Source organism: Marmota flaviventris, chromosome 9, assembly GCF_047511675.1.
Source record: "Marmota flaviventris isolate mMarFla1 chromosome 9, mMarFla1.hap1, whole genome shotgun sequence".
NCBI classification, from domain to species: domain Eukaryota; kingdom Metazoa; phylum Chordata; class Mammalia; order Rodentia; family Sciuridae; genus Marmota; species Marmota flaviventris.
This window is the reverse complement of record NC_092506.1, coordinates 39,148,568-39,161,000: the sequence shown is the minus strand read 5'-3', so window position 1 is coordinate 39,161,000 and position 12,433 is coordinate 39,148,568. Positions and strand designations below refer to the sequence as shown.

The 12,433-nt window shown below is 34.6% G+C and overlaps 1 protein-coding gene across 1 annotated transcript in view; it reads left to right on the top strand.

Annotated features, from left to right (window-relative positions):
• Luzp2 (leucine zipper protein 2) overlaps window positions 1–12,433 on the top strand; it is a 286,032-nt gene that overhangs the window by 259,342 nt on the left and 14,257 nt on the right. The window contains exon 8 of the mRNA XM_027936693.2: window positions 9,775–9,867. Coding sequence (XP_027792494.2) covers window positions 9,775–9,867 — 93 coding nt within the window. The remainder of the gene's footprint in view (window positions 1–9,774; window positions 9,868–12,433) is intronic.

The window sequence follows — 12,433 nt, the reverse complement described above, 5'->3', positions numbered from 1 at the left end:
TTTCTAAATTTCCTACAAAAGTTTCCTTTTACTATATTCCAAATATTTAAAATAACTATTGTGGCCCCCATGGCCTTTACTCAGTTTCCTGGAAGTCAGAAGGTAAGTCAGATTCGAAATATTAAAGGTATGAGAAACTAAAAAATAAAATAAAATAAAGACAAGATTCAGAAATAAATGAACAGCTTGCGACATGGTGGTATGATCTAGCTGTGATGGAAGCTGTATCTAAAACCAAAATGGAGCTTGCAGTCTTTAATTAAATGGGTTGGAAACAGCAATGGGGAAAACAGGGAGAAGTTGATTGAGGCTTAGCAGGTTATGCCTACTTCCTCTCCCTTCTGGCTGCTGTATTTGAACCTAGGGTTGCCTGGACCAGGGCAGGGTGTCAGCATAATCTGGGCTGTCTCAAGTTGGTGGAGTTTCATTGAGAGTTCTCAGAAAAGCAAACCTCCCTGCCTTGATATGGCTCAAATAAACCTATAATTCACTCACGGCCCCCAATAATATACCATTTTTATCTGAAATCCAATTTAAGACTTTTTAAAAGTCTATTATGAATTTCTCTTGGATGTATGAGTTCTTCATAAATGTATTTTTTAAAATAGAAACATAGTAAATTTTGAATAGGTTTCATGAAAAGGGAAAATTAAAATTGAAAACCAATTGACAAAAAAATTGAGATTATACAGATTTATCTCTATGAGAACAATATACTTGTAAAGGGACCTTAAAAATAGTCAGTGATGGCAGGAGGGAGTTGGGATTTGCTACTATACCAGGCACAGAGAGTTACAATGTTGTAGGCCTGTAAATAGGAAGGGAGTAAAGACTCAAAGCCTGTGAAATGCCTATTAGCAGATGGAGGAGACCATGGAGTATAATTTTGGTCCTAGTACATTAAGAAAGAAAAACAAACAAACAAAAAAGAACAAGCAAAGACTCATCAGGAATATTAATTTTAGCCTGCTGAAAATCATACAAGATATCAAGCCACCCAGAACTTTAAGATAATGAATGTCCATTAACTTGGTATGTTGTGATGTGTTATGCTAACAGAGGAAAATTAGTATGTTGGTATTGCTTCAGACTCAGTAACACTAGGACTTTGGAGAAGTGTCTTAATTAATATCTGAGTTTCTATGTTATTTTTTGGACAAAAATGGGGATTCTAAAGCACAATTTTCTTTACCTTTTAGTATACCTTGAATTAAGTTATATTATTACTCTAGCGCTCCCTACCATACAAATATCCTTAAATAGTGTCAAATTTTTTTCCATCACTTAGAATCACAGAAATGTTCTCAGAAAGTGCTTGGGAAGGAAGGTGTGATTGAACCTGGCCGTGTAGCATGCACAGGGTTTGTAATTATATCCAGGGAAGAAACTAAATTGAAATAAGTAGAACAAATTGAAGAAAGACACAGAAGATTGTGTAGGACTGGTTCGGAAAACACTGAATTGCTAGAATTTGCTGCGATGGAGTGCCTATCAAACACACACATCTTTGACAATAGAGACAGCGCTTAACCATCCTGTATACCATAGTTTCTGAACACATTAGACCAAAGGAAGTTTCGAGTAAAGCTCAAGATTTGATTTTGTCAATAATAAAGTCATTTATTTTGCCACTAGGGAGTTATTCAGTGACTCTTATTTAGAAATAACTCTATTATACAAAATCCCACAAGATTTTCTTATCCCTCTTAGCAATCATCTTACTTTAGCAAAGAATCTGAAGTTGCAGAGCTGGAAAGAAACACTACCTTGAACCTTGTGTGTCTTCATTTTAAAACTGTTAATATGGGAAGCACCTTAAGGGTGAGGAATATAAAAGTAACCACAGACAAATATATGTGTATCTCTGTACTTCCTGGTAAGTATTTCCTGGTAAGGTAAACAAGGAAGAAGGGTAACCAAGATGCATATTTTCTTCTGATGCATATTAGAAGGACTTTAATAAATGAGGAACAAAGAAATATTAATGCAAAGTATTAGTTCAACTTTGAAAAATATCTATTATTTATTTTGATTGCACCAAATGACCTCATCTGATGACAGAGAGGAGGAGCAATGACATATACTCTCCTTTCCACTTCTCTTTTTAAATTTTCTAAAACACTCTGGAATATTTTTCTTGAAAAGTTGTTTTTATTTGCCTATTTATCTATTGATTTTTAGACATGACATTCTGTTCTGTTGCTCAGGGTGGCCTCTAACTCCTAGGTTCAAGCCATCTGCTGCCTCAGCCTCTTGAGTGGCTGAGACTATAGGAACTTGCCACAGCACTTGGATTTAACAATATTTTAAAATGTTGTTACATAAAATGTCTCTCATTTTATATGTTTATGTATTTTATTTTATTCTATTCTGCTTTCTCAAAACAATTACTTGGCCATCCAGCAAGGCTTACTGAAATTGAAATGTATTTTGGTGAACTGTACTGCATAAACAGATTCTGTAAAGTTTTCTTTTTTCTTTTTCTTTCTTATTCTTATTTATTTATTTATTGTTTGTTTGTTTGTTTTGTTCTGTTTTAACAGGTAGCAAATAATATAGATAAACCTGACCCTGGAAGAAGTCATTCCATAATTTGAGCTTAAAGAGGGTGCTTATCATAAGTGCAGATGAATCTCATCAATCATTCTTAAATATAAGGAGGGAGTACTAAGATAGAGTTGAAAAACCAAAGAAATTAAAATCTAACAGCATGGATGAAGTCACTAGCTATATCATACAAATAACAGGTTTTTATTGCTGAATCAATGTAGCTTCCAGAGTTTTTGTTTGTTTACTTAACATATGAAAACAATAATACCTGTCACACACAGTTCTGTTATAATATTTCAAGAGTTCTCTTATTTTTTAAAATTATATCAAGTAATTTTTTTTTCTCAGTCTTGATGGTAGGTATGAAAATTCACAGTGACAAAAGAAGTGTTGTCCTTGTCTTTAAAGTGTTCATAATCTCACTTTTGGTAAGGATTCATGGGAACTAAATCAAGTCAATTGAACAAAATAACAACTTCAATCATGTCATTCATCTTCATAATCCTCATTAAGCCCTTGGAGTATAGATAGCTGAAGAGCCCACTGCGTGTGTGGCTTGGTCAGCGTTATTCACTATCAGAATAGGTCTTTAGAACTAATTGTGTCTCATTGGTTCAGCTCTTTGTGGCCCTTTTCTTGGCATCTGATTGACAATGGTATAGATTCTATGCATCTCCTTTGTGTCCCTCAGGAGTCTCTGTTCCTCGTGGCCTTTTGTCAGTTTCCTCAATGCTACTATTTCTTATTTTTGCATTTCAGATATCAGAGTAAATCTGATTATTGTTTACTGTATCTTGTTCATAAACATGATTAATATCATTTGGTTTTGAGACAAAAGATTTCACTTAAAATGCTTGTCAGTTAGCTGAGGTATACTTGGTGATTGTACATACAAATATACATATAAAGTGAATCATATCTTATATATTCAGTCTATCCCTATATCCCTACATATGTACATAGTATAACTATGAGGACACTTGTGAGTCCAGAAACAAACCAATTTTTCCATGTTAGCTACATTTTCTTTCCCAGAAAATTATTCTGGATCTTTCTACCTCTAAGGAAAGACCTTTACATATCACCTCTTCCAATTCATTCCTTTTTGTTAAAAGATGCACACTATAGAAAAATCAAGTTAAATTAGAAAATGTGTATGTAATATGCATACTACTTCTTTCTTCTAAAATATATGGGAAGGACTATGATATTTCGTTTGTTCTGGAATTCTTGACTTGAAAGTGTCTGAATGGAAATTCTAGTTTTATCCATTTATGAAATAGTTTCTTTAATTGAGGCTTCAATGATTTTCAATATGGATTCTGAACATTATTTAAAATATTTAGGCTTCGCTTTTTATCTCAAAATATGAGAGTTATTCTATGGAAGGAATAATAAATTATTTTTATTGAATAAGACCATAAAGTACATTCAAGAGACAGGAAAATGAATGTCTAGCACATTCTAAATTAGAGGAAGGTATGGTTGTTTTAATAATCTATTACTGCTGTAATGACTTCTCACAAACATGATGGCTATATGTTACCGAAACACCTTCTTTCACATGTCTGGAATCCAGAAGTTTGAAATCTGACAGGATTGCATCCTCTTTGGGGACTGTAGATATGAATTTATTCCATGCATCTTCTGGTTTCTGGTGGTTATTGGGCATTCTGGATTCATAACTACATCACTCTTACTTCAGCCTCTATATTTGCTCTGCTTTCTCTTCTGTGTGTTTGTGAACTCCTCTTTCTTATAAGCACATTTGTGATGGTGTTTAGACCCATGCAAATAATCTAATGTGCTATGAAATGTATTATATCCTCTTAAAACTTGATTCTATTTTTAGAGACAGGACTTTTATGGATGCAATTAAGTTTAAATGTTAAGTGGAAATAAGCACAAGCATGACCTGACAAAATCAGTGTCTAATAAGAAACCAGAGAGGTTGTTTTCTTGGCATAGTGAGTATAGAGTGCTGTGGCAGCCAACTGCAGGGTAGAAATAATGTCCTTACCAGAAGCAACTCTGCAGGTCCTTGATCCGGGAGTTTTAGCCTCCAGAACTGTGGAAAGAGATTGCTATTGTTTTAAGTCACCCTATTTATAGTACTTCATTTTTTCAGTCCATAATGAGCAATAAAAGTGCAATTCCCTCATCTTGAGATCCTTAATTTCATCATATACTTTGCCAGAGAAGTTAATGTTCCATCTTTTGTCAGAAGATACTGGCATAACTTTTGGGGGGCAGCCCAAGTCCACCATTTAGTTTACTAATATAGTCACTCTATTTCAGGGCCATACTTTCCCAGACTAAGATGGAGGTCTCTATTTATTCAAGTAAATAGTAAATTTTAAAGCAATAGATTCCCAGAAGGTACCAGACACTTTATATTTAGTTTCCTACTCCCCTGAAACAAATGACAAAAAAAAAGCACACTGCAATTTAAGTGATTTTGCCCTCCTTTGGCAGAGCAGCAGGAAACAGCAGTCCTGCAAAGATATATAAATTGTCTGAAGCCCTATTTCATTTAAGTGCTAATCCAAGATTGAAATCCACATTTCTTTGACTACAAAATTCATTATCTATCCCCAAAGTCAGTTCAAATTCAAGTTTGCTTATCAGATTCAATAAGTTTTATATATATTTTTTTCATTTTGCTTTCTTTATACAAGAGTATAAAGAAGAGATGTCAGTGACAGAGAAATACATATATTAGGCTTAAAAGCAAGCAGTGCTTTAATTAAATGCTCTGCTTTCTTTATTTAAATAAATAAAAAAAATTATGCATTGGTGCTTATACCTTTGCAGTAATATATAATTTCTTTCCATTGTTAAAAATAATTACTATAGTTCTTTTAATTCTGAAGCAAAATTAAGTGTGATAACCTCAGTATTTAATATAAAATGTAGAAAACCAGGCACCTCAGTTATTTAGTTGATGAAAACAGGGGAAGATATTAGCAAATTTATGGAGAAAGAAAGTTGTAGTAGTCTTTCCCTCTCATTTTTGTCAGCTTAATAAAATAAAGGCTCTTTTATCTTTCATTCAAAATATCAAAGGTTCACAAAATTATAGATAAGTAAATTGTCAAATGAATAGTTAAATAGTAAATAAAACTTCTCACTTTGGACATATTCTTGTCTCTATTGCACCTCCAAAGTCTGGGAACATTTTCATAAATGTAAAATATTTGCACAAGAATATGTCATTCATCAAGCATTAAAATGTATCATCTGCACAAATGTATATTTTTAGGAATATGTTGAACACCATGAAATATTAATTCCATCATTAAAGAGCTTGTCCAATTCAGTTAGGTTTTAATCTGGTTGGCTCCATGGTAGACCACTATCACAGCACTTACCTTGTGCTGTCAATTTCAACTTATGGCTTTGACATTTTGCATTATTTGGCCCTCCCTAGTTACATGCAACAAGTGCTAATTTGAACATATTGAGTGAAGGGGAATTCAGAGGTAGAATATCAGAAGATCATAAAATCAAGGAAGAATTGCAGAATCAAGCCTGGGGAAAACAGAAACAAAGGCTGCTCCAGGGACACATGAATGATAAGGGTTTTGTTTTAGGAACAACTGAGCCAAGGCATCCAACCAGAAGTAATGAACCTAATCACTGTAGCAGTGTTCTTTATTTATTGGGAGCCACCCATGAGCTATATTAAGCATCCTCTCTCATCCTTAAGCCAAGTGGGTGTTGGTCTGGCATTGCATGTTGTTTGTGCTGCGTGATGCAGGTGGCCTCCTCCTTCATTCAGCAAAGAAGTCTGCTTTCCCATGGCTCTGGACCTGGGTGTTACTCTTTGGGGCTTGACCAGCCGACCCCCTGCCTTATGTGGTAAAGAACATTCTATCGAAAATCCTTTGTTAATTCCCCTATAAATAAATGGATCATGAGTTCTGGCTCTCTTTAAATCAGGGAAGATGACCCTTAAGGTTAAAGAGCCATCCTGTCCTCGATTTGAAAAATTATGTCTGTGTTGTGTGATTTTTTTTTGTGTGGCCTTGATAGCTTAAAGTTGCAGCCAGCCCATTTAAACCCAGTCTATCTCGTCTGTGTATGTAACAGTCCAGACTTATTCTCATCAATTAAATTCCAGTGATGCAGCTACTAATGTCCTAACTCGGATCACATTCTCATATCTTGCGTAGGACAGGGAATTGAAAGAGAACACATTCCTTAGTATGTACCATATCTTGAGAGAAACACAACCCTAAAGAAAGAAATCAGAGATGATTAGGAATGAGGAACATTTTAGGATGAGCAAACAGGTGCACTTGGAGATAAAGAGCTGTGTTTTTCAATCTTTGAATTCTAAACATTTTGTATAGAATGTATGCATAGCAAATATTGTGGTCTTACATTGTTGGAGTCATTACAACTGACACTGTTTGGAAAGATTTCTCCAACCATAAATATGTACGTTCCCTTTGATTCAGTTCTGACCTTTTTTTTTTTAATCCTAAGAAACCTATTGCAAATAAACAACAAAAGGGAAAAGATAAACAAAAATAAATTGACTTCAAAATATGCACTAGCTTCTAAGAAGGCATTGATGAATAAAAAGTAATATCTAAGCTGGTTATGGTGGCACACTCCTTTAAACCTGGATACTAGGGAGGGTGAGGCAGGAAGATGGCAACTTGAGACCAGCCTGAGCAACTTGGAGAGAACTTGTTTCAAAATAAAAATAAAAAGTGCTGGGATATAGCTCAGGGGTAGAGTGCTCCCAGGTTCATTCCTCAGTACCATACACACAAAAAGATCAAAAAGCAAATAAGTAAATAACTAAAAGAGTAAATTTTCTTTTTAAATAAGAAATAAATGATATCTACCCTTTTGGAAACTCCCAGCCTATTAAGTGAGGCAGATGTTTAAATCAATGTCAAGAATGATATGAAATATCCATTCAATCTGGAGACAAGAAGGTTGATGTTCATCACAATATTATTCACATAACCTCAAATTGAAAACTGTCAAAATATTCAAGTGCATCACAGTTTTCCAATTATACCCTATGAATTGTATACCTATAAATCATAGATAAAAACATGTAAGGGTGGCAACATTTATATTAGATGCGCAAAGACAGTACTTAGAACATGGGGGCTAAAATTGTGGCTATATAAGATATCCATGCATTTTAATATTGATGAAGACTGAGCGATGGCATTGAGAAATAAAAATAACTATTGTCAGAATATATTTCTTTTTTCTTAAATGTTGTTAAATATTAAAAGAAATTTACAAGGCAATCCAGGGACTATGTTCAGTTATCTGATTGTTCAGTAGAAACAAAATATACTAACTTTGCCTCTTTTCTGTTTCAGTGATTTAATCTATTCTTCACAGTGCTGCAGCTATAGTTCTTATTGTGAGCCAGGGGAGACTTTCCTTCAGTACTAGTGCTTATTTATTGCTTTTATTCTTTTTAACCTGTTTCCTCAATGTGACTGTAAGTTGGAGGCTATGGGAAGATAGGTGGTAGATGTTCAGTATATTTTAGCTGAATAAATAGCTGTTTTGATTCTTGTTAAAATTGATTTTCTTTTTAATGTTGCTATCCAATAGTGCCTGTCTATTTAGGAGTCCTAAATGCTTTAAACTCTCTAATGGAAATATAATGTCACCCTTCTTGCTATAAAGATATTTTTCTTCCAGTTTGTCTATTTCTATAGAACTCATCAAATTTCATCAATTCTAACCTTTTATCTCAATATATAATACTTGTCCAATCTGCTTTAAATTGTCAGTATTGACAACTCCGTCAGCCCTTGTTACCATCTTCGTGCTCATTTTAATGGCTTCTTTATTAGTCTGCTGATCTCTTTGTCTTCTGTTCTATTTTTACCTGTATGCTGCTGTCACATCATGGTAACAAGGTTTTGGCCATGCCATATTGTTTCAAAATATCCAAGGGACCTCCTTTTGGCTACTAAATTAAGTATGATCTTTGTACTACAATTCTGTAGCTCTCTACTTTGCTGTATTTTTTCCATGTTTAGTCTGCTCCTACGTTATAAAGCCACATGCTAACACAGGACCCTTCTTCCTTTGTGTCTTTGGTTAAATGATTACCTTCACACAGAGAGTCTCCTCATTCTTGCTGAACTATTCAGAGATACATTTTAAAGATACCCCGTCTACAATGCCTTTTCTTATTATACCAAATGAAATTGGTATACCATATAGGTATATGTGTATCTGTCTATATATTTCTTTTCCCCCTGTGATCAAAGTGTCAGACTCAGGAAATAGCATTTGTTGAATTTATTGTTTGTCTCTTCTGCAGAAGTCCCCTCATGCTTTGATGAGTGTAACACCATATTTAAATCAGCTCTGCCTGAAAAAGACATTCACATTTGAGTGAATAATATTAGAACTATCTATAGTGATATAGAAATACATTAGTTGTGGCATACTATTCTCTGGTAAAAACCAGGAAACTTCTTGTTCAATGTAGTGTTCCTAAAGAGATAAATTCTAGAATTATATTTAGGTTTCCCAGAGGTATAAAGCAGAACTTGCTTAGTGAAGCAATGGAGTGAATATAATCCTCTATGTAATTTATGAGGTATTACATAGCATTTTCTTTATTATTATGAAAATTAAGCATGCTAGGGATTTAAATAAAGAGAAAGAACGGGTATCAGCCTTTTTTTGTTGTTGTTATCTGGAATTAAACTCAGGGCCACCTGACCACTGAACCAAAAACCCAGCCCTATTTTTTATTTTCTTTAGAGACAGAGTCTCACTGAGTTGCTTAATACCTCACTTTTGCTGAGGCTGGCTTTGAACTCGCTATCCTCCTGCCTCAGCCTCCCAAGCCACTGGGATTACAGGTGTGTGCCATGGCACCCAGTGTGGTATCTGGCTTTTGAGGGTCCAGGATCTTTAAAATAATATATTATAAGAAATGAATATATTCATTGGCAAATTAATCCCAATGGACATCACCAATGAAAATTTGAACAAAAAGTATTTATTTTCAATGTGAATAATTTCTAAGTTACAGTTGTAAGGTCTCTGTTATATACCAATTGCTACTTTCTTGTTTTTCTCTGAGTACAATGCTGCCTTTGTACCATGTTTTACAATGACTATGTGAATCTGTTTGTTAAATCCATTTTTCTTGTTTTTAATGCTTGCTTTCTCTCTCTCTCTCTCTCTCTCTCTCTCTCTCTCTCTCTCTCTCTCTCTCCCCAGCAAAGTGCTACTGGAAACAATGAAAACACTCGAGTTGAATCAACTAAGAAAGAAAATCCAAGTACCATTCCTTGTGATTCTCAAGATGTAAGACTAACTTAAAGTGGTTTGAAAAAAAGGACATAAGCATTTTAAAATTCTTGTTCATGTCTCCATGAAACTTTCTAATCACATGTAATATGTGCCATATAAACTTTGAAATCCTAAATGTGATAATGCAAATTCTCTTTAGATATGAACTAAGTAGTTGTTCCATTAGGGAGTTCCACCACCAGATTCTTAGAATGTAACTGTGAACAGATGTTAGAGGCATAAGTTGGTGACTACAGACTCAGCATCATGCTTCGTTTCCACAACCAAGAGACTGGAAGCCATTAAAGTATTTCAAAACAAAATTTTAAAAAACAAACACAGGATATGATTCTGTAATATTCTCCAGCTAAGGCAAATAATCCAAGTATTATGAGACATCATATTATAGGCAGGAAGATACTTAACCTCCAAATTATATTAGAAAATATAGACCTGAGTCCTATGGTTTTTCATTCAAAATGACAGTAATGAAATTTTAGCTCTTTAAAGTTTCAGTGTGGCAGAATTAAGCTTGTAGATCTATGATGTCTAGGTTTAACAACAAATGCCAACTGTGTTGTGCAGATTTAATTAGACTAAATTAAAAATTAGAAAGTGCATACTCAGATCATTCATACCTGAAGAAACCCAGGCAGCAGAAGAAGGAAATAAGGGAGAGAGAAAAATAAATAAATAATATCATCCCTTTTTCCTCTGTTGTCTGCAAAACTGGATTTAGAAAGAGGGATTTCTCAATAGTTTACCTTCAAATCTTTGTATATTGAAACATGTACCAAAACTATGTAATGTAGAACACCAACTTAACTAGTAGCAGAAATACAATATTTTGCAATATGTTTCTAAAGGAACAGTCAGAAAGGCTTTGAGGAGAGAAAGAAATATTTTTTTCTTTTAGTTTGAATGATATGCAGAACTTTCACAATGTGATTAAGTTTTCAGAAGCAGAAAAAGATATCAGAGCAGTACAGAGGTGAGAATACAGTGCAGAAAGTGGTGAGGTATGTATCCAAAACATTAATTTGTAATTATGGAGCTGGGGCCTTCCAAGATACTGAGGTAGAACAAAGACCCATCCTTCAGAACCCAATTTTTTATGATCAAGTCAGAAATATTTCAGACATGTCATTCAGAATAACAGAAATGAGTTTATTGAAAGGATAGGAAAAAGGAAAGAGGACACTCTCAAGGGACAGAGTGGGTCTTCTCAGAGAGGAGGGGGACAGTGTGTCTCTCCTGCACTTTAGCTTTATTGGGGGATCCCAGAGAAGTTTTCTAAGAGTCCCATCTGAGTCCACCTCTTGACTTTTGACTGACAGCAAAAGGACATGAAAATTTTAAGTACTCTCTGCCACGACAATTCTAGGTCCCCTGTGTCTATGCTGAGTGGTTCTAATTAGATTCATAACCATAAATTCTTACAGATTTTATGGTTGGGGCAATTATCCTTATCTTCCAGAATCTTGTCTATGAAAGCATCACAAAAATCTCCCTCTTCAATGTAACTTGGGTTCCTCTTGTGAACATTTTTTCCTGCATCATTTCCTTGCAGATAACAGGTAGTTTGCTGAGGAATGTGACATATCCTGTCCACTCAGCCCGGGCAGGGATGCAGATAATTTTTTTTTTTTTAAAAGAAAGCACATGCAGAATCACATCAGTTACAATTCTGCAATCTGTATATGGGGTAAAAATGGGAGCTCATAATCTGCTGGAATCAAATGTATAAAATATGATATGTCAAGAGCTTTGTAATGTTTTGAATAACTAATAATAAAAAATAAAAGAAAATTAAAAAAAGAAAGAAAAGAAAGCACATGGGCATCAGCACAATAGGCCCACTTTACAGAATGATTCTCTTAATCCTGTGTCCCACCATCCTCATCTGTTTGTCCTCTAACACTTAGAAAGTGAGGGCCCCTGAATTCCCTAGCTAAGGAGATTATTTTGAATTAGGGAGATAGTTAATATTCCTAATGTTTATGACCAACTAAGTGGGAAAATCATGGTATTAGTTTTAAGGAGGCTGTTTTAGTATTTTGATGTATTTTTCAGAAACTATATAAAAACATGTTCTCATTAGACACAAAACTGGAATGTTATGTGTGGTTTGTTAGTGTCCCCCAAACACCATTCTGTTCTACTTTTTCTACCAAGAATTCGGCCTTCAAAATCATGTTACATTTTGCTCTTTCTTTCTCTCCTCTTCTTCATCTGTAGCAACTCCTCCCTGCCTTCAGTAAGTCTCATAAACATCTGCTTACTCACTAGTGGTCCCTGTCTGAATCCCTTTAAAACTCTTCTTCCACTAGAGCTGGTGATATATCTCAGTGGCAGAGCACTTATGTAGCATCCACAAAGCCTCTGGTTCAACCCACAGCACCCCCAGACCAAAAACAAAAACAAAAGCAAAGCAAAAAACAAATAAAGACTTCCTCTACTTGCACAAATATGAAGAATTCTCTCTCTAATCTGACCTCAGTAGATTTTGGTTTGTTGTGTCTACTTTTAAGCAGTTGCAATTTCTAGTGTAAACAGTGCTCAGTGTTCAGAGGTTATAGAT